Source organism: Musa acuminata, chromosome BXJ2-7 (genome assembly GCF_036884655.1).
Source record: "Musa acuminata AAA Group cultivar baxijiao chromosome BXJ2-7, Cavendish_Baxijiao_AAA, whole genome shotgun sequence".
In the NCBI taxonomy this organism is placed as follows: Eukaryota; Viridiplantae; Streptophyta; class Magnoliopsida; order Zingiberales; family Musaceae; genus Musa; species Musa acuminata.
In genome coordinates, this window is record NC_088344.1 from 33,482,449 (window position 1) to 33,505,335 (window position 22,887).

The 22,887-nt window shown below is 37.6% G+C and overlaps 2 protein-coding genes across 5 annotated transcripts; both read right to left on the minus strand.

Moving 5' to 3' along the window:
• Nucleotides 1-378: 378 nt before the first annotated feature.
• Nucleotides 379-16,254, minus strand: LOC135584774 (pentatricopeptide repeat-containing protein At2g41720-like). Of its 4 annotated transcripts, XM_065118151.1 has the most exons (14): nucleotides 16,056-16,253; nucleotides 14,995-15,443; nucleotides 12,218-12,390; nucleotides 11,894-11,999; nucleotides 7,511-8,620; nucleotides 7,324-7,429; nucleotides 7,039-7,243; nucleotides 6,366-6,498; nucleotides 5,273-5,377; nucleotides 4,817-4,937; nucleotides 1,728-2,013; nucleotides 838-1,035; nucleotides 618-667; nucleotides 379-478 (listed from the first exon to the last, which is right to left on the minus strand). In XM_065118151.1, the coding sequence occupies exons 2-11, from the start codon at nucleotides 15,421-15,423 to the stop codon at nucleotides 1,988-1,990; spliced, it is 2,514 nt and encodes an 837-aa protein (XP_064974223.1). In that variant the 5' UTR covers nucleotides 15,424-15,443; nucleotides 16,056-16,253; the 3' UTR covers nucleotides 379-478; nucleotides 618-667; nucleotides 838-1,035; nucleotides 1,728-1,987. The 4 variants fall into 4 exon arrangements, with proteins under 4 accessions (XP_064974223.1, XP_064974221.1, XP_064974224.1 ...); XM_065118149.1 differs by having other exon boundaries at nucleotides 379-667; XM_065118152.1 differs by lacking the exons at nucleotides 379-478; nucleotides 618-667 and having other exon boundaries at nucleotides 669-1,035; nucleotides 7,093-7,243; nucleotides 16,056-16,254.
• Nucleotides 16,255-16,551: 297 nt separating this feature from the next.
• Nucleotides 16,552-22,563, minus strand: LOC135617682 (uncharacterized). Its single transcript, XM_065118147.1, has 9 exons — nucleotides 22,457-22,563; nucleotides 22,163-22,322; nucleotides 21,948-22,071; nucleotides 21,591-21,701; nucleotides 20,914-21,014; nucleotides 20,039-20,834; nucleotides 17,183-17,789; nucleotides 16,845-17,100; nucleotides 16,552-16,766 (listed from the first exon to the last, which is right to left on the minus strand). Exons 6-9 carry the CDS (start codon nucleotides 20,142-20,144, stop codon nucleotides 16,716-16,718), a joined length of 1,020 nt encoding a protein of 339 aa, XP_064974219.1. The 5' UTR covers nucleotides 20,145-20,834; nucleotides 20,914-21,014; nucleotides 21,591-21,701; nucleotides 21,948-22,071; nucleotides 22,163-22,322; nucleotides 22,457-22,563; the 3' UTR covers nucleotides 16,552-16,715.
• Between the last annotated feature and the right edge of the window lie 324 nt (nucleotides 22,564-22,887).

Consider the following 22,887-nt stretch of genomic DNA (forward strand, 5'->3'; position numbering starts at 1 on the left):
AAAGCAAATGTACAAAAAAGTATTTATTGGATGAGCTCCGCAACAAGTAGCATTGGGGTGAAGATGATGTTCTAGAAAGTGGACACGAAGTTTATCAGATGATCAAGTAAAAAGCTGAATTATCAGAGTAGTCTCCTACTGCTCATATGCATGGCTAAACGGGTGACTATTTTCAGGAACTAATTGCCAGTGTTAATACTACCAATTGACATGTTTACATGATATCTTTACCCTTTTATCTTTGCTATTTACATGTTAAATTAGTATCCACAGCAATATGATTGATTCTGTGACTAATATTGCCAATTTTTTGTTGTCACTGCAGATGCAGAGATTAGTTGTATATTTGGATCAACTAAAACCTGATTAGACCATAGGTTGTGGATATTCATAAAAATTACTAACCTTCCATGCCTGTGGGGCAGGTTGAGATGTCACGAATTGTACTCTCACAGCTCCATAAATGTCCATTATGCATCTAAAGAAATAATAACAGCAAAAAAGGCTTGTTTGTTTGTCGCTAAAATAAAACAATATAAGAGTTAGCTTATGATTATGCTCATCTTTGTGTCTGGTATCATATTTGAAATGCCATTATACAGTGTCAGGATTGCTACCTTTCCAATTTCTCATCTTTTGCCACAGTGTATTCAGCAACTCCGCTGACCTACAACCGAAACCATACACAAACTGCTTATTGATGTCAGCAACAGGATCAGCATTGCATACATTTTTATTTCCAACAGTAACTAACCATTATAACTTTTTTTTATCAAAAATATTCAGAATATAAGACACATTTAGACATTTTAAAAATCTTCTACTTTGATAGCATACTTATATAAAGATTTCCTTCATGACTTGATCACTGGTTCATCTGGTGGGGATTGCACCAAATTGATGATTAGCTACCTTGTTCCAGGGTAGCTGAAATCAACATCTTATGGATATATTTCCACCAAGAGCCTGGTGATATTTGTTTACTTTGACAATGCCAAAGTAAGATTATCAACATGACAGATGGTGATCTCGTCCCTGTTACAATGAAAATAAGATGATCACCACTTGAGGAGACAAAAAGAAGATTAGTGTATGTTCTACTGGAACAAAAAATTTGATAAAGTTATCATGTCTAGAGTAGCAATTGAAAAATGGTCTCACATGGTGTATATCAGTACATAGTAACAGTGAACACACTATTTCAGTCACCTGCAGTTCTTGTGGTCCAAAGATCTCACGAAAACATACATGATTAAATCTGAAATGCTGTGTCTGTATGCATATCCATCAACCTGTGTGTGTGTGTGTATATATATATATATATATGTCTAACATAAGCGCTAAGTGGAGAAAAACGTCTTTTTTTTTTAACTGCACAGAATACATTTGTATTTAAAAAAAAACAGATGAGTTATTGTACATATAAAACAATATTTAGATCATGGTCAATGTTTGATCATTTGCAAGGTAGCCAAATCATACTTTAATGCATGAACAATTTTCATGCATTAAATTAATATTGTTCATCATCTTAGTTTGATGACCACATTAAAGGCCATCCAAATCATATACATTTTGGTTTCTAAATATTTTGAACCAAACTATTCAATGTCTCCTATGGCCAAACCAGTACAATATTGTGATATGCCAATATATCATCTTGCACCAACCGGCATCAATAGTAAAGAACCAAAAAAAGAAAATAGAAAGACGAATGAGGCACTTACCATATAATCTCCTCTTCCTCTTCTCTTTTACTCTTCTTCCTTTTCCTACCAAGACGAACAGCTGCAGACAAAGAAACCCTAGGGCTCCCAGAGCCAAAGTTGAGTGATCAGCTAGAGTATTATTAAAGTGCCGACATTAGATCATTCATTCCTTTCACATGAATGTACGACTTCTGGAAATTAGTAGGCATTCTTATGACTACTGGGTTCCACTTGCTCCTTCCATTAAAGGGCATCGATTTTCACAGCTTAGTTAAGCCTTAGTCGATCTTGCCTCTTAAGTTACCTGTCAATGCATCCAAATAAATGTTATTCTTTAAAATAAAATCTAAAAAGGCAGTTCACTAAGACATCTACCAAAGATGTAGTGCATAATGTTACACACCGACACAGGTTGCCACACCTAGTTAGCACTGCATCCATCAAAACATGATAGGCTAAGTTGCTCCTTATATCAAAATAAAAGGTAGGGAAGAGAGAGAGAGAGAGAGAGAGAGAGAGAGAGAGATTAAAGCTTGTGAAGCACTGGGTGCATTTATTTCACTTTTCCTTGTAATTGTCACAAAGAAAACTGAATGCAAGAACAAATTGTAAAACCTCTGTGGGGATAACTTGTATTTGTCCTTGACATAATTTTCTTGGTTCTGATACAAATTGTACTGTCCATTCTCAACGAAGAAGAAGATACTGTTAAGTTGCATTTACTAATTTATCATAATTCCTGAGTAAATTTGATATAGATAATGAAGGAAACAATAACTATAATCTACTTCAAAAGAAAAATTGCATCCAAGAACATGGAAATTCTTCCAAAGATCGCAGTCTAGTCTTCTAAAACAGGATAGGTACATTGCCTTTATCATAAATCCAAAAACAAAAAAAATATTCCATTGATGAAATTGACTGCAGCAAAAATTTATTCACCCTGCTGTTTAATCTCCTTGCTTGATCTTGGATGTAGCGTTTAGTAAAGAAGTAAAGAAGCATGACAGCCAGAACTGGAACAACAAGCCTCTCAAATAAGGTGATGAATATGCATTTTTTTGCTTGAAATTCAATTTGCTGAATAGCACACTAATGAATTCAGAAAACTCATGTCTTGCTTTTTCTATTTAGACCTTAGATTTCAGGGAACTTCAAAGTTAAGAGGACAACACTTTTCTAATTTCAAAAGCATCTGCAAATACATAGCTTTAGAAAGAAAAAAAGTCTAATATGAATAGTTATTTCTTCTAGTGCCTATTTCATTAGTTGGAACTTCAATAGAACTAATCAAATAAACAAGTATTTTGGATGGCTATTGATCTTTAGATCGTTAACCACATTGTAGATGCCCACTCTTCTTTTGCTCACAGGGTCTTAAGACTTGTACCATGGAGATTACCGTGTACCAATGGTTGTTTTAATTATTAAAAAAATTTGCATAAATTAGATCTTTTGTCGTGTATATAGGAAGATAATACAAGCCCAATGACTGGTTAGCCAATTTGGGTCATGCTGATCAGGGTTTGTGCTGTATCATGCATTATAAGATTTCTGGAGCTTGGATGACTAGAATGAGATGAATTTTCTTTTTCACAGAAAAAAAAAAACAGCAGGTAGGGCATAATGATTATTCGACTTAGGGCTGTAAATGGATCATATCATGATTGATATTTGTATCTGATCCAAATCCCAAATATCAAATCTAAAGACACAATGCATTGGCAGCATTTCGATCCATAACCTATGATCCAACTGGCCCAACTAACGGGGTACAAAAAAAAGAGAAGCAGAAGATGAGGGGAGATGACAGAGCATAACAAATACACACAGTTCAAATAAATCATGGGAGCAAAACTAAAGGATAAATAGAATAAGCCACAAAACCAGAAAGAAACTCTTTTAAGTTTCATTTTTTGTTCAAATTAGTAATGTCGCACAGAATTATCTAAAAACAAATATCAGAAAGCACTAATACAATATTTAACTATATCCAGCAGAACTTATGGAACCACATAATTTAGCAATGTGGGGAGTCTAGGCACTCTAACAGAAATCTTCACCTCAACCGAAAACAAAGCAGTTAAATGAACAAGGGTTGAGTCTTGAAAAGTCTAGAACAATCTCGTCTATTGGTGCACCTTAACTTTCATGACAAGTTCTAGGTCTGGAAATGCTGAAACTGAGATCCAGTCAATGGGTTGCCAAAATAGAAAAAAGAAGGAAATAAGAAACTAGGTGAAACAAAACCCAGAGATTGATGAACAAACACAATGTTTGAACAAAAAAATATTAAGTGAACAAAACTATTTTGCTACCGACACCTTCTGCCACCGACACCACCATCTCTAACAATGAGACCTCGTCTGATGGTGATCTTGCACTTACAATAACATAAGGTCAAACCCTCAGACATTTGTCTAATGGTGTAAAAGAGACACTTTGTTCTATCGTAAGGCCCCTCTCGTCTATCAGATATGATAATTATCATTGCCAGTTTAGATTGACCCTAGTCCTTCTAGCTCTGCTATCCAATTAGCAGTTGGATCAAAGAATCAGCTACCAAGTCACAAACTCAATCCAGATCCAGGTTTATTAGACGAAATCTTTAAATGGAACAGACGAAATCTTTAAATGGAACAGCTTGTGTTTGCAACCCCCAGTTTGACCATCAACAACCTTAAAATGAAAGGCACATATAAGCACATAAATCAACAAATCTTATAAATTCTGACATTTCAAATCCAAACATTAAGTCAGATGATATCAAATGTTCATTTCTACTCACATGCCGTATTTACTTCTACTTTCATTATGTCACCACTTTAACCCGTGACTAGTTCTGGAGAAGAACAGGCTTACATAATAATTGTGTTGACTGTTAAAATTTTCTCATTTCCCAAATTTTCATTCCATGTTCATCTTTCATTTCCCCTTATATAGTACCTTGCGAAAATCAAATTGAAAAGATAAACGCAAAATTACTGATGTAAAAGTTTCATACAAGTTTGACAAGAGCAATTCAAAGTTCAGAGAAAAATAGTTCGGTTACTTGGAAGTGTAAAAAATTAAAGACAATGATCTGACATTGAGATTAGTTTATGTACTTATTCTTTCTTGGATGAGATTAGCATGTTCCACGCTGTTGTCCTTCCTAGCATATGAAAGAACACTGCGATACATGTTTAGTGTTGGTTGAATTCCTGCATCTTCCATCCACTGCAAAACCTGTGCATAAAGAACTTAATTGTGTAGTTCATGATTATGATATTAAAGATATATTCATCTAACATGAAAAACAATGTGAGAATACAAAATTCAGATTATAATATATAGGAGGTAAAAGAAACCAATCATCAATACTGTAGCTACGCAAATCAGTTAAAATATAATCATAAGCATGAAACACAAGCAAGAAGCATAAAGAATGATGCTGCCATTCTACTATTCAGATTATCAAATTCAAATTTCAAAGAATAAATGAAGATTTTAGAATAAAAAAAACAAGAAAAGAATATACAAAACACTTGAGCACTTCATATTTCATAACAAGCCAGACAAACCTCAATACACATCCTCCATCTTCCAGATGCTAAAAGATTCTTCAACAAAATTGTGTGTGTTACCAAGCTGACGTTTGAATGTGAGGATAATATCTTGTAATAAACCTGTATAAGAATAGGAGAAAAGCACTGATCATATATTGTTCCTTTAGGAGAAGTGAAAGATATACCATAGACAACATTTCAACCATATGAAGATCACCTCCACCTTAAAATGTCAAGAGGGTAAGAATCATGACATAAGATGATTGGGGACAACCACAAATGTAAGATATCGACGGATATGTATTGAAAATCATGGAGCTGATAGATTCATGCTTTTTGCATGCCCTAATTATTAGGCAAAATGGTGTGTATAGAGTCAATGGTTTTCAAATAAATGTGTATGCCTAATAAGAGTTGTGTTTGTTCAACAGATAGTTCACTGAGAAGAAAATTTTAACAAATGGGAACAATTCATTAAACAAAAGCACTAGAACTTGCTCTAAAGTTCAGAAATATTCTGTAAGAAAGATGAACAGATATGTTGAATTAGGTATATTTTCTTCTCAAACTTTAAATTCTTTGAACTATTTATTTTGAAATATTAGACAGACAAGGTGTAATATAAGCTGTTGACATGTCATTTACAAGGAAAAAGGATTCTTTCCAGAAGAAAGCTCAATTTCTAGATGACTAAATGTGCTACAGGAGCTGCACCAATGATGGCTACTTTTTTATTTGTACCTGATCCTTCACAAATAATATCCATAAAGTCAATGAAAGCGGAAAATAAGAGATTTCATGTCAGCAATAGGAGACAACATTTGATGTTAATGCAGTTATTGATCTGAGATTCGACCAAACTATCAAATGAGCAGCTCCAACTAGACATCATCTATGTCAAGCATGGTTAACATCTATCAGCGTTGCTCAAGTTTGTAAAACTCTTACTAGTCAACTCAGAATCCAGTGCATCCAGTCTCCAGTAACTATCAAACTATCACAAAATTTTGACATTATGATAAAGAGTATCAAGTTTGTCCTAATTTTAACATATATGCTATCAATACCTAGTTTTTCAATTAATGACCTGTTATTGTGAAACAGATACCTTCATCATGGTCTCAGTCTTTCCACTCTTTCCAAGGAAATGCAGAATCTGATTTAAGAGACCAAGTGAAATTGATGAGAATGATGTCTCCATACATTCAATTGTTTTGCTTGCTGCCCTCCAGTCTCTTACCCTTGAAAGGAAAGTAGAAATGATTTTCTTAGTAAACTAGAACCAGCTCAATTTCAAGATATTTTAAAGCACACAAATAAAATCATTGTTTTCTATATTTTAATTTCAGTTGAAGTTTGCCACTGAAGAAACGCAAAGATGCAATTAGATGGTATCACTCATAAGTTTTCAGTAGCGCTGGCATAGTATTGTGATGTCATTTTAATAAAGAATATTAGGAACTAAAGGCCTAGCAAGGCATGCACTAGGTTGTGATTTTCTCTTGTTTGTTGCAATATTGCCTAGTAAAAAAATATTGTTTCAAAATAACAAGCCAAACATCATATAATAAAAATGGAATAAGATAAAACGGATGTTAGGCAGAAAAAAGGAGGGAAGCATCACCCAGCATCACTAGGAAAATAACCATAAGAAAGTTGCAGGACCATTACAGTTGTACCGCAAATAAGTCCATTCTTAATGATAATGAATGTCTTAAGCAACCAATATCTAATCAGTTATAAAAGTACTCTTGACTTTGTCGTATAAACAGAAAGCTTACATGCTGCAAGCATATATGACCCCAAAAGAAGCACTTGAGTTTAATGGGATATACTTCTCTTTCATCAATTCTGCCAACCAAAGAACCTTCTCAGGTTGGCATCCAATGTTCAGGGCTTCTATTAATGATGAACATAGAACAGGATCTGGCTGAATGTTATTTCTTTCCATGTCTTCAAACAGCTCCCAGGCTTTCATCCAGTTCCCTAAAGTGATTCCAAAATCACACTTAGTTAAAATTTGTTCCTTTCAAACACTCCCTGTCTTAGTTTAGCAAGTAAGATACCTGCTATAGAATATGCATGAATCATGGAAGTGTATGTTATAACATCAGGTGAGCAATCAGTCCCCTTCATCATATTGAAAATAGATTCAGCCTCTGTTAGCTGGCCCTGGCAAGAAATCAACCAATGCATGTCATAATAGGTAAATAGACCAGGAACCAATTAGCTGAGCAAGTCAGTATCACTTACCTGTTTGCTGTATGAGTGGATCAGAGATGAGTAAACCTCCTTGGAAAATGGAATATTTAGGTCCATCATCTCATCCAAAAACTGTAAGGACTCTGCATATTTTTTCACCTTACAAGAACCACTAATTAGTATATTGAAAGTAATGGAATCAGGTTTTATATTATCTTCTCTCATTGACCTGTATAAAGATACAGCTTTATCATATTCCTCCACACTCATATAGCTCCCAATTGCCGAGTTGTATGCAACTGTGTTTAACTTAATCCGTCGTGATCTAGCCGCTGATAGTATAGAGTCAATGTTTACAATTTGACTACATCGGCCACAAGCTGCCAAAAGTGTGCTTATTGAGACAATATCTGCTTGAACACCATCTTCTTCCATGGCATGCAACACTCCTATGGCTTCAGCCAACAAACCTGAAGATCCATATGCGTCAATTAATGCGTTGTAACTAACAATATTTGGCCTCAACGAATTCTGTTTAATCATGTCAAAGACTCCTTTAGCCTTTTCGGGCTGTCCTGATCGTCCATAAGCATTAAGTAAGGAAGTGTATGATACAACATCAGGTCTCAATCCTGCATGTTTAAGTAAATTAAAAGTGGCCAATGCCTCTGTATGCATTCCATTAGAAGCATAGGCACCAATTAGTGCATTATAAGCAACAATATTAGGTTTCAGTCCTTCGGCAAGAATCATATCAAATGCCACCTTGCAATTCTCAATTTGTCCACAAGTTGAATATGCATGAATGATGCAGGTAAAAGTAACTATATCAGGCTGACACTTTGCACCTCTCTCTCGCATTGAGTTAAAAACATCCACTGCTTTTCCAAATTGTCCAAGCTTAACAAGGCAATGTATAACTATATTAAAAGTGATAGTGTCAGGGCAAATATTTGTTTCTTTCATCAGATCAAAGTAAGCCAGAGCTTTTGAATATTGAGCTCCTCTTTTGAAAGCTGATAAAATAATGTTATGAGTCACCAAATCAGGCCCCACACCATTTTCTGTCATTTTCTTGCAAATTTCAAGAGCCTCTTTCCAGTGGCCACCAGATCCACAAGCACTAATCAAATTATTGTATGTAGTTCGGCTAGGAGGTATCTGCATGAACAACATGGAACATTCAGAATAAATATCATCCACATAGAAAGCAAGACAACAAAATTGAAAGATATCTAAATAATACAACTTTGAGAAACAAAAAAAATATATATATGATATTCACATTCACCCAGCTCAATGTCAAGAGCATCAGGTTCTTATTGTTAAGTATACTAATGCTACTAGTTTACAGAAGAGAGAGAACAAGACTAATCAATTCAAGGGCTATACATGTGTACGATATAATTGTGAACACACACACACACACACACACACACACACATACATACATACATACATATATATATATATATATATATATATATATATATATTTGGTGAAACCTATCAAAGCCTGAGCCTTCAGAATTTGGACTGGAAGGATCAATATCATTGAACTATCATTGCCCAAGAGTTAGAACCACCATGCCAGAACCCAACCCGATGAGCCCATTGGCAAAGTAACTTGGATAGGACCTCTAATCCTAGAGCCCAAAATGCTTCAATTCATATCCTAGAGAACAAGACTGATGAATTCAAGGGCTATACCTGTGTACGATATAATTAGATAATATATATATGTATATGCATATGCATATGCATATGTATAATGTATAATGTATAATGTATAATGTATATGTATATGTATATGGATATATATGGTGAAACCTATCAAAGCCTGGGATTTCAGAATTTGGACTGGAAGGGTCAATATCATTGCACTATCATTGCCCAACAGTTAGAACTATCATGTCGTAACCCAACTCGACAGGCACATTGGCAAAGTAACTTGGATAGAACCTCTAATCCTAGAGCCCCAAATGCTTCAATTCATATCACTACTGTTTCGTCTAACCTTATATACCATCACAGCCGCCAATACCAATGTGAGAGTGAACATGGTTCCATCATCTCCACTTAATGGTTTAATGTACTCATCAAGGCCAAAGACTTGCCGAAGATCATTCCTTAGTGGGCGGCCTCTAATAGCATACCATGTTAGACAGATTGTCATTGGAAACAGGATGAAGATTGAAATCAAGATCAGCTAGGGAGGATAAGCTAAAGATCAACAAAATCAGTCGAATCAGATCAACAATATCAAAAAAAATGAAAAAATAATTTAAAAACAAAATTATATTAAATAATAGAATAAACATTAGACAAACAATTTCTTTAAAAACCCAATAGTGCATGCTAAAAGATATTTTGCCTTAACATTTCATACAATAACTAATTTCCAAAAAAACCTAAATAAAGAATTAATATCCAAGAAATAAATCTCATGAAATAATAATGAAAATATTGGAGAATGGTTCTTAGAAAATAACTAATGATATGCCATACATAAAGGTACAAAATTTATCCACTCATAGATTTAAAGATAATAGTGAGCTCCCATTGTTGCATCGTTGCCACTAAAAACACCAAACAGGTGACATGTAGAGTGATGCTAAGACAAATAGAGAACTTATTTGAGATAGAGCCCACGGGATTCTGGATTAATCCCGAAACCCACGGCAAATTCCTTAAGAAGTCTAATACTAATGTCTTCTCTGTTTCGTAGACAGTCATAGACTTTCTTTATCTTTCCTTTTTCGCTTCCCTCTTTTCCTTCCTATCCTATGGCATGGTTATAAACTATTTCTTGGATCAAGATTAAGAAATCAGGAAATCAACTGAAATTGGATAGGTCATGGATGGTTGGAATACATTGTATCATATTAGAATTTGTCAATAGGCAAATGATGAACAAAGGATTCCCTTACAGCAGAAAATCAACCTTCAATGTTTCAAACGAGGTTGCAAAGAGAACATGCTGATTGATATAGGTCAGTTTTTTGCCTGTCTGAGCCATGACCAATATGCAGACCTGAAATTTCAAAATTTCACCCAATCCATACCATTGGTCCAGTCAAAATTTGAGCGGTATAAATAGGTGTACCAGACAGTAAACCTACATACCACCCAGCACATGTACCTATGAGACAACTATCTCTTTCTTTTCTTTTTCTTCTTTATATCCCTATTTCTCTCACATGTTCTCTCGCTTCCTCTCTTATGCATCTCGTACAATATCTCCACCCTTCTCTTCCACTTCCTCCGCCTCCCAATCAAATCACCGCTGCCATCTCTCCGTTGCAACACCGCTACCACCTCCTCCTTCCGCACCTCCTCTCCTGTGTCCTCTTCAGTTGGAGAAGTACTAGATAGCACAAAGACGAACCAACATCTGGCACACCCGACCTTAGCAGTACCAAATTGGTCCACCAAGGACCACTCTTGGTATTCATTAAGACTTAATATCTTGTTATAAAATATTGGCAACACATGAAATTTCAGTATATTGTCGATATATATACCTCAAGATTATACTGCTAGCACACCCTTTATGCCAATTGAAAGGGATCAAAATTTGACCTACCATAGTATGAATATATAGCATAGTCAGTGTACAGTTCCATGAGACTCAATGTGCCAAAACAGTACTGGGAATACACATCAGTCCAACCAAGGACTACTTGTGTGATTTTAATCAATTTCCCAAAGGGTACACAAATATACACATCATTAGAAACCCCTCCGTCAAGGACCACTAAATTTTAATCTGCTAAATTATTTTACTTGGTTGAAATCTTAATCTTTTATCTACTTTATTTTATTTTTTTTAACCGAAACATAAAAATTATAGTATCCCCGTCAGGATATCCTGATCCAAGTAATCCATTATTAGTCTATATCTCTAATGATCAATCTCAAATCTAAATTTTTAAACCTGCATCTCAGCTAATCAGAGTTCATGATTAGGATCGAAAAAAGTAACAAATCAGCCTGCATTCAACATATCCAGATTCAAATCAGTAAATTTTTCAAATCATGTCAAAAGTCTTGCTCATTACCCCATAAAATTAAAGAATTGCAGTAACAATGGTTCTATGACCATTCTTTGCTGATCCATACAGCCAAACACTAAGATAGATGGGTTGCTCTCGTTTGATTGGCATAAAACTTAGGAAACAATAAAAATGAGTGCAGGTTGCTACAATAAGCCAAACAGGAAATAAATAATCCACCATTTGGTTACTATCAATGGATGGTTAAAACAACCAGTTCATCAGAGAAGATGTAGATAAATTATCACAGAGCTTATGATTAGTTGTCGATGACTTTTCAGAGCAAATGCAACATGGTCTGAAATCAGCCGTAAAGAAGAGCAAGAAAAAAATTATTATCATACAACAGTGTGATCAGGAATTCATGATAAAGTACATACAGCAGCTTGAAGCATATCTTCCATAATATTCACAGCCCAACGCCACTGACCAACTCGACCATGTGCATTAATGAGAGAATTATAGGTTTCAATATCAGGTTTGCACCTAAAACAATGTCAGACATGCAAACATCAGATAACATCACAACAAACTAATATTTAGCATTGTTAAGCAAACTTTTCCAGTCTAACAAACTGATCAGTAACATAATCAGTAGCCTGGTATTTAAAAAGTTTACCTTCTTTACAGTCTGCACCTGAACACACACATCTACAAATAATGCCACAAAACATATCTATATTTTCATTCCACAAATAAATTACCTCCACTGTTGCATCTCAAAAAATAAACCGCGTGCTTGATCAGTTTGATTATGTTTGGCATGCAGACTAATGAGCATATTGTAGATGTCACTCCGAGGAGAGTAGTGTCTCTGATTTTTCATCCACCGGAACACATGTACAGCATGATCAAGGGAACCAGTACTTGTTATTTCCTAAAAAATACCCAAACATAAAAATTTTATTTAACTTCTGCACATTATTTTGTTACTCACAGACAAAGTAACAATTGTAAAGCATCCAAATAGTTTAAGCACTTTATGCATTTAGGATGAATTGGCATAATAACTGTAGTAATAAACATCATACATCAGAGTATACAACTGACACAAAAAATATTATAAGATCAAAGTTATCAATCTTATAGCTCAATGTCCACACACATGTCATCTACCTATATGCTGTATTTATGGTGTGAGCCAAGATTGCCATGTAGCAAATTCTGCACATTATGTCCAAAAGATGGTACCAACTCCAGGACATATAATATGCCTGTTTCTGTGGTGTATATACATAGGCATGGCACGGGGGGAAAGTACCTCCAGGTTGCAGTAACATACTGGCATAGCACATAGATGGAATGCAACATAACACAAAGTTGCATGGCATGGGTGGCATCAGCATGTGTTGTTATGAACTGCATATTTTAAAGTACTAGTTACTACCTTACTGTGAAACCCATACTCATATCTTTGGTGGCACAACTCAATGCAATATCTACCCTGCCTTTAAGTTGTGCCGGTGTTTTTTCAACTTCAGCTACCAAGACTTCCTTTCGTTGTCCAGCATTCAAATAACTAAGTTCCTTCTCTTCTGGAATTCAAAGATCTATTGTCAACCTTAAATATCCTTAAGTAATATGCAGCTGTTGTAGCCAAAATGCACAATGACCATGAAAGAATCCAAAAAACTCCAAGGAGATAAGTTGAACACTGAAGAACATAGCCTTTCTGAGTCAGGATTCTTAATATCTCAATTCCTTCTTTTTATGTAGGTCACCTGCTAATTGTTACAAGTATCTTTAAGTATCCTAAATCAGCCTTCACTCGAAGTGTACTAAGTAACATACATGACAGACACTGAAAATCACTTAACATAAACATCTTGTGCAAAATGCTAGTTGAACCCTCATCACACACTGAAGTCCTAATACTGTATCTATGCAGGCAAATCCATTAGTGCCAAGTTTTTTTTTTTTCCTTTTTAACAGAGAAGGCTAATGTGTTCCAAGTAACAGCACTATCCAACATGCAGCACAAAAGTACTGGCTACAGGGTAGCACATGATACAACACATAAATACCTATATCCTTAAGCAATTTATTTTTAAAAAAGGTACACCCAGCACACAAGCCTCCCATCAATGCGGGATCAAGGGAGCATCAAATCACAGAGTCTTACCCGTAGTAATTTTGCTAAAACACTAAAACTTCTGGCACACGAACTCTTTGCATCAGTCAAATTCCATAGATCAAAGGAAATGATATTTAGGCAGTATGAGTATCATCTGTTTAAATTTGGAAGTGGACACTTTATGTTCACATCTAGGCATGCACCTCCACCAAATTAGTTGAAGCAATAAGTGTGCAAATTATTTCAGCTTGTTTTATGAACATCATAGTTTATGGTTTGCTTAGAGACCACAAAGAACTGGAAATAAATAGGCAATCTTAATTCGTTCCACAATCTTTCAAATATCAGAAGCTGGGTCTTGGTTTTCAAAACTGATTCAACTAGGAAACTGTTGTTCTAGTTCATTTGAGAACCTAGTACGATGTTCTAAACAGTCAGGGGAGGTTTGGAGGCTGGAACATGTCAGTTACCTGTTAAGTCTTAACATAGGATAATACAAAATTGTCCATATAAAGGTGGTAACTGTTGAATACCACTGAAGAAAGAACTACTTGTTGTCAAGTTTACTTTTTCTATGCACTCCACTTACACATACCCATACCTTGTTCAGTTGGTCTTATATTTGCCATATTAAATCATGGAACCGTATCTCTTAGTTCCTATGGATTTAAACAATTTGGGTGTAAAATCAAATGATCCAGTGTGAGAAGTTGACAACTGATACATTTAACATTAATTGGATCAACTTGAGAACCCCATCCAAATATTTGACATTAGATTTCACAAGTTTGCATGTTGAAAAATATCACTTGCTAAATTAGTGCATTGTCATTAGCTTTGATTGGCATGTCATTTGATACACTGCATTGCAATGGAGGGTTGAAGTGTTGGCATGTGTCTTTTGGGACATGCCCCCTGCATAACACAAGCTAGTCTCTTCTTAGTGAAACGAATTATATCATAATATACAAAGAATTTATCCTGGTAGGATATGATAAAAGCTGACAGAGTCCGGCTCTTGTCATTGGATAAATTCTACCAAAACTTAATCACATCAGTCAGGACCTGTCCAACAACCAATCTTACCTTTATAAATCCCCAATTTCTTCAATATTTTGTCCATTGTTCATCCAATAATATAAAGCCAAGGCATGCTCCATCGTGTATGTTGGTAGGAAATCTCTTTTCCCCATGGAAAGTACAATCGCAAGCCTAATTGTTACCCGGTAATACATGCCTATATTATTTCAAAAATGCTACATTTGTTCCATATTGCGCAATCAACCATGTAATCTCCCCTCAAAAAGTATTCGTGGACAAGGTTTCATGATATAACGTGTGAATCCTCCGCACCAGCGGCAAAAAAAAATAAAAGAAAAGAAACGAAGGCGGGGAATTGAGACGTACCCGAATGAGGAGAGGGAAGTTTTTCCGAGCGAAGCGACCGGCCCAGCGGTTGAGGACGCCATCGATGTCCTCCCAGTGGCGCAGCCTCATCACCTGGTCGACGACCTCGGAGAGCTTCCAGTCCTTCTGCCAGCGGCTGCCGTCGACGCGGAGGCGGTACCTCGCAGGGATCTCATCCTTGCGGGCCCCGCTGATCTCGGTAGACACGCGGCGCTCGCCCTCGTCGTAATCCACGAAACCCACCACCCTCTTCTCGTCCCACCCAGACCCTTTCTTCCTCCGCTGCTGCTGCTGCTTCTTGGAAGCCGGAGCCGTCGGCTTGATCCAAATCTTGCGCTGCGGAGTCGGGGATTCCGGGAGGTTCGCGGAGAAGGGGTTTGGAGGAGCGGGAGGGACGGGTTTGGTGGAGAGCGCGCTGCTGCAATCCATTGGAGTTGTGCCGGCCACAGCTGGGGAGAGGGAGAGGGCGATAGGATAAATAGCAGCGGAGACGGTGAGGCGGATAATTACCATATTGTGATGTGACGTCGAACTCGATATGCACCCAATGACCCAATTTCGACATTTCAATGTCAATTTTCGACCCAATTAACGACATCAACATGCATTGCAATCAAGAGAATCAATTCCACATTTTAAGTCTTCAGTGAGGACCATGACGCATTGTGGATTTGGAATATACGTTCAAATGCAATTGGACCATGCCCAGAGAAATTAATCTAAATTAGACACATATATAGATCTAAAGAAGGTAGGTTCATGAACAACCATCTTGCTCCCGGAGGCACCAAAAGAATCTGATGAAGCAGTAACAACGGAAAGAAAGAGAAGAGGGAAAAAGAGAGACAAACCCAACAAGAAGAAGCAGCAACCTAATGACTCAAGCTTCGTTCGGAAGAGCGTTTAGAAACATGGGATTGAAGAGAGGAAGAGAAAACTTACAAGAAGCCCTAAGAACATGAACAAGCCTATTGTAATTCAAGAAGGAAAGTAAAGAAATCCCAACAGAGACGATCCAAAAAGCCAAAAGTAATTCAAGAAGGGGGCCAAAAAAAACCAACCTCGACGAGATCTTGGAGGATATGGCAGTTCGCCAAGCTTCACCTATGCTCGCGATCTCGGGGGCTATAGCGGTTCCGTTCCCCGACGAAACTGAAAGCCCGGTCGAGATCGCACCAAGTCTCAAGAACCAAGAAAAGCCGAAAAGGTTCAAGAACAAGAAGCTCTGGCATAAGACCACGACCAGAGGAGAGGATGAGAACATACGATCTCCAGCAGCGAGTCTGGAGTCGCGGTGTTATACATGAGCGCCCTAAGATTCCCGCGCTGGCGATGATCAATGCATCAAGATTCCCACACGACCAACCGATATGCGCGCACGTCCCGCGCGTTAACCGTTAGCACTCTAAAATTATTCATATTATAATAACGCCGTCACTCAAATATGGCAGATAGTATATTTTGTTATATGCTTGCAAGCGACAGAGACGTATATAAAATATATGAACAACCTAAAGAACGAATCGTAACCAAAGGCACAAAAAAAGGAGTCACCGCTGCAATCAAAGTACAGAGGCGATCACATATCTACCACACAAACAACACAAGTGTCCCCCCACCTCCAAATCAAAGACTAAAGAGTCTTTAAAGTAGCACTACAAAACAACAACCCACATCTACTCTACATCCAAAGAGAACAGATGGACACAGCTTGCCTAGGGCTAGAAGTTCCTCGGATGCTCAAAGCTCAGAGGTTGCTGATACAATGGTGCCTGCACAAGACGGAAACCAATAATTAAGATTCTTCATCGGTCAAGGATCACCGGAAACAGGGTGTCGCATCGGCATACCTGAAACTTAGCCTGCCTGAAGTGTTCGTAGGAGTATGCATACATCATTGCAGGGTTGGGCCACTGCATGCAGAAAGCATCCTTTGTGTTCTGGTCGTATCCGAAAGCAAAATATGGGTTCACCGATGGGTTCGCTAGGTTCCTTGACATGGGGCTGAATGAGGAAACATCTGCCTCATACTGTACGAAAGGAGGCTGAAGAATATTGCATGCTTGCAGACCAAAATTCTGGTACGCTGCGGGTCCTCTAACGTACCTGCAGAAGTTTGAGCAAGTTACTTGGTATGACAGATCGCATGGATACAAAAGAGCCTGGAAAAGAATGAGAGGACCTGTACCTTTCATAACTCCGATCATAATCTGGATCAGTGCGGTCCTTCTCCATATCTCGGAAAATGGCAACCCTAGATGCACTATCTTTGCTATGGGTCTTTTCGATCTCCTCTGGTGCATATTCCTGCTCATCCATACTGGAAGGCAAGCTTCTCCTGTCAATTGAATCAGCAGGCGACGATCCATCCCCCTCCGAACTGCTAGAGCCACTAAATATGCGGGCACGTGCTCTATCATATTCCTCCTTGCGCTCTTCCATGGATCTCACTTCACCTTTTTTGAGTCCCAGCTCGCCATCATCACTCAGGCAAGCTTTCATTGGCCTTGGACGAATGGCAATCTTAAATTGTTCAGCAATTTCCTTTTCATTTTGTTTTGGAGGAACTTCTGATAAACAGACAGCTGGATATTTGCTATTAGGTGTTTTCCTGGCTATCACCCTGCTGCCTAGACCATCTACCGCGTTGTCAAGTGACATGGTATGAAGCCCATAGTGCTGAGCAACACGATGTGCAGCACACCTTAGGTAGGAAGTCGATAAATGCTGAAATTCAAATTGATGTTGATCAGGATTCTGCATGAACCTCTGGATGGCCAACTCCATTCGCAGAACTGAAGTTTAAAGACAAAGTAGATACATAATGAGTATAACGTTCATAGAAGAAAAAATATATGTAAAGGAGTTTATAAACTTCCACTTCCTTCAACCTACTAAATTTGTTTTCAACCAAAGAGCAAGTGTGGTAAACAGTAAAAAGTTATGATAAAAACAAGCACGAGGATGTGTTGGCGATCAACTATCAAAAGTTCAACTATGCCAGCGGATGAAATACCAGAGAAGTTGTCTTGATTAAAAACCAACATATGTACTTGGACCCTTTTCACATTAAAAATAAGTTAAGCAACCAAAGAAGTAAAAAACCAAAAAAGAACCATATTTTATTAGCCAAGTAACCCATAATCGAAAATGTATGCAATTTTGAAGTGCATACAACTCAAGATTTAGCTACAAATAGACAACTTAAGGTTGATGCTGGCTCAATTAAAATGACAAGTCGGATAGCCAAACTAATCCAAAATTGACATATCGTGCACCTCACGATAGGTGCATTTAAGAGTCTCATTGGAAATATCCTAAACACCTAAACAATTTATCTTCATTTTATCCACAGTTAGAACTCTCCCAAATACACAAAGTGAAAACATTTCCTAATCTTTCTCTTCTATTAAGATATACAATTTCCTCACCATGGAACATACAAAAGTGTTCTGTAATCTTTTTCGATCTAAAGAGAGAACAACAATCACAGGAATGCCACTCTCCACTTTATCCAACTCATTTAGTTCCATGATGATATCTTCTTCAATGTGTTGTCAACGATAGACCCAAATTCAATAAAATTCAATGATAGATCCAAATTCTAAAAAGATTTTGCAACTAGGAAATTTTGATCTGTCTATTCAGCTGTAACTTTAGGTTTTCCCTTGGTGTTGCTAAAGCTGGATTAGTATAATTAGATTCTTTGACATATTTTCCCTTGGTGTTGCAATATATTGGTTCTCATCAACTAAAACAAGATCACTAGCAAGTAGTAAATATCATGGGTTCTCACAATGAATATAAAGTTGAAATTTATGTTCGTAGTCATAAATCTTTCTTAGAACCCTTGGTTTCCAAAAATTTGACCAGAATACATCCTATAATGGCTCTCATCAAGCAGAAAAAGAATATCATTAGCAAAATCCTGTGATACATTTTCTACCACCTGGCAACTCATCATGGATTGTACCTACAATGTGTAGCACCAAGAAGGGAAAGGGGGGTCGTCTTAGTCAAATATGACAAGTGGCTATTCTTGATCCTCTTTGTCCATAGGCCAAGAAACACTGAATAAAGATGAACTAACCTGGATTGGACAAAGATTAATGTAGAAAACATGCTTGGGCCACACAAATCAAAATGTTGTTAATAAGGTATCATGGAGATCCCTTATGCATATGAGATTAGTCAATTGTGTTGCCCATGGATCGCCCAAACCAAGGGGGTCATAGGTGACAATTCCTTGTTGGCACACCAATATATGGGATATCGGTGTTGGTAACTCACTAGCATGATATGTGCTGAGCCATTGGATTCAGTATGATACATTCTACAAGATGTCATGTTATGAACTCTTTATTCTAAAAAGAAAGTCCAACTGCTAGCAGTGATGGACTGCCAAACGAATCAACATGATCTACCAGCAGTTTGGCCAAAGACATTTTAGAAATACACAGAGATCAAACTTTTCATCATATGATAAACTCTTCAATTCAATTATGACAACAGATCTACCAGCAGTTTGGCCATCAGTACTGTTTTCCATGGAAATCAATTTGGCAATTCCCAATCACAAGATTGGGTAGGCAATTCTCAAACATTTTGTTCATCAAATTCAAGTTAAAGGTATCACAATTAGAGATCGCAGCGACTATCTTATGATGGTATTCTTTGGAATCGAAGGAATCATCAGCAAAGATGGGCGTTTCTATCTCAAGGAACGAAGGAACTATTAACCCACAACAGATCTCTTCATCAACAGTCAATCAATCCAAACCATGTCAAATTCATTTGCCCACGCTTCATCTACCATACTAGATCCAGATCAAATCAGAATTCACACGACGAAATAATACTCAAGAATTCCCACAAAGAGAACCATGTTCTTCACAATCCAACAATAAACCCTAAAACTACAATCCAACAAAAGCAGCCACACGAACCGAAGTTACAGCAACGGCCGAATCAATTCGGAAAGAATCCAAACCCTAAGCAAGAAATCCATTGACAATACATCAGAATTCGAGTGAAGAACGCGTACCGGTGAGCCGATGGCGAGGATTCTCGAGAGCATCAACGAGGAAGGAGTCCACCTGGGCGAGAAACCCCTCCCTCTCGTTCTGCGCGTCCGCCGCCGGAGGATCCATAGATAAGAATTATAAGAGGGAGAAAAAGAAGGGGAGAAGGACGACAGACAACTTCCCCTTAGCTTCTCTCCCCGCCTCCGCCGTTGCAGCGAAAACAGAGTAAGGGCGAAGGAAACGAGGGAAAGGATGGGAGAGCTTTTGTGTCATCTCGATGGAAGGATCCCGACCGTACATCGGTCGTCGGACAAGTTGACCGACGCGGGTTCTTGAACGCGACGCGATCCGGATCCAGGGATGGATTTTGATAAGTCCCCGCTGTCCAAAGTGTGGACGCAACCCCTCGATATCTTCCCCGTAGATCCTACCATCGAGCTCCGTGGTGGCCGTTAGATTTGTCCCAGATCTTGTCCGGTTTAGATTGTGGCGGCGCGATCAGGATCCAAGGATGGATTTGTATGATGTGATCTCGGCCGTCCACAGAGTTATGCAACCGCTCAAATCTTACCCATCATCTACTCGGTTGTGAAGACTGGATCGAGCCGTAGGAAGGAGATGCAGAGTTAGATTTAACCAAAGATCATGTTCAGTTTAGCTTGTACCGCCGCGATGAGGATCCAGGGATGGATTTGTATGATCATTAAATCTCGGCCGTCAACAATGTTGGCGCATCCCCTTGTATCTTTAATGCGGGTCCCACCATCGAACTCGGTGGTGGAGGATCAAATGGTAGCATGCCTACATACTCGCGGCCTGTAACGTGACAAGAATTACTTACAACAATAACATCTTTAAGATTTGCAGTATGAAATTTACAGGAAGCGACGCTAACCTCATCCACTCGCCTGTTTCCTTTGCATGCCTTTCCACCGGCTTGTACAGGCGATCAAGGCTATACAGCACCATTCCCTATATGCATCGAGCATCCTCCTCCTGTTTACCAATAAAAATGACATAAACTACATGATCTATTTTTCTTTGGTAAATAATATGAGGTTACCAAGTGAAATATCAGCTATGATTTCAACAGCGAAAAAACTAAAGAATTTTATGTAATTCATGAACGTTGTCATGCATACCCAACAGGTGCGCTACTCAGTTGCGTCAATAGCTCGTGTGTAACTTGCAAAGGAATAATGAAAAGAATCTCTAGCAGTCATGTTTCAGCAACACAAATGGTTCATATTTACAAGGAATAATAATTTCTATGTAGCTATTGAACTGCATTTAAAATCATAGTCTTGAGAGAAGCTTGTATGATCTCGGGAGTAATATAGGTGTGGACAGGATTGGACCCATATGGATCTATCAGTTGCTGCAACTAAGGTTTGAGGAGATTGTATTCTCCTACTTATAAATCAGTTGTTAGTGACTAAACGAGGACGAGAAGCATCAGATCTCAACCTAACAACAACCTAAAAACGCTAAGAAGAAACAATCTCATGTCCCAACAGAAAGAAACTGAATTTTCAGCAATCTAATGAACCTGAAAGATTAGTCCGGCTTTACCTTTCCTTGATCCATGCAAGTCTGGAACTGCACTAGTCTCCTCTCAACTTCGACAACAAGAAGCCTTCTTTGCCTGCGAGCAACTCTCCCTCTGCCTTCTGCACTCTTATCCTAACATTGTCCACTTACAGCAATTAAAATTCAAGTGGGCTAACAACAGAACAATGTATTTCACTAATAGGTGAGCTTCATAAGAATAATAAATTTTCCTCAAGTGAAACCTGCACTAAGCACATTCGAAAAAGCACAAAAAATAATTCATAGATGTAGATTTCACAAAGCCTAACAAGGTTCTCAACATACTAGGCAAAAGAAATTTGCAAACCATATAAAGATCTAGCAACATTAGATACCCACCCGCATCACCCACACTCGGACCAACTTAAGCAGAACAAGAGAAAGAAAAAAGGCTGGCAGAGCAGCAAGAACAGCAAAATTGATTTCATTTGCCCTGAGAATCTGATCCAGCTCGAGCATTGCTCTGTATAGAAAGTTTTCCTTTAGTGCAGTCACAACATCACAAGATAATATATAATTGATTAGAACATCCAGACGAAAATTATTCAACTTACGTCTCAAGATCCAGCTTCAGCTTTTGGATGCAGCATGAGATAAATGCTGGAAGGGAGATCCATTCATTCCAATTCTGCTTAGCATTTCACAAGTCCCATCGATAAAGGCCCGTGGTCCTCTTTCAAAGATCATGAAATAAATCTTCTGAGCATTTGTTCCCTAAAATTAGAAGAAACATCAATAAGAACAAGGGTAAACATCTCAAGATTATTTTTGAAGTGACTCTTTATCTTCTAGCATTATAAAGCAAGTGATACTAAATTAGCAATGAAATAGACACACACAACAATCACCTCAGCCCGAGATTGCCAAAAGTGCAAACTTTTCTGAACTTTATGCAAATTACATAATATACACTCCATGATATCTTCTAACATAAAGGATGCCCTTGATGCTCTGGCTGTGATTTGCAATATGGAGTTACAAATTGGTTAGCCTAAAAAAACAGTTTCTGACTGTTTCATACAGTATTGTGAATAAATCAGAATATTAACTTAAATAAAGCGCATCATAAAATTAAAACAGCACAACAAAAAACATGAAGAACATGATTATCTCAACAAATTAATTTGTTCTTTTGCGACCTCATTTTCTAAATATTCGATAAGTATGGTCAAATCATAAAGTCTAAAATCCACTGATTCTGAAACAGGTTAATATTAGATGAAATCATAGAGCCGAATAATTGAAATTAAACATAGCATAGAGAACGATAGTAGAGTGG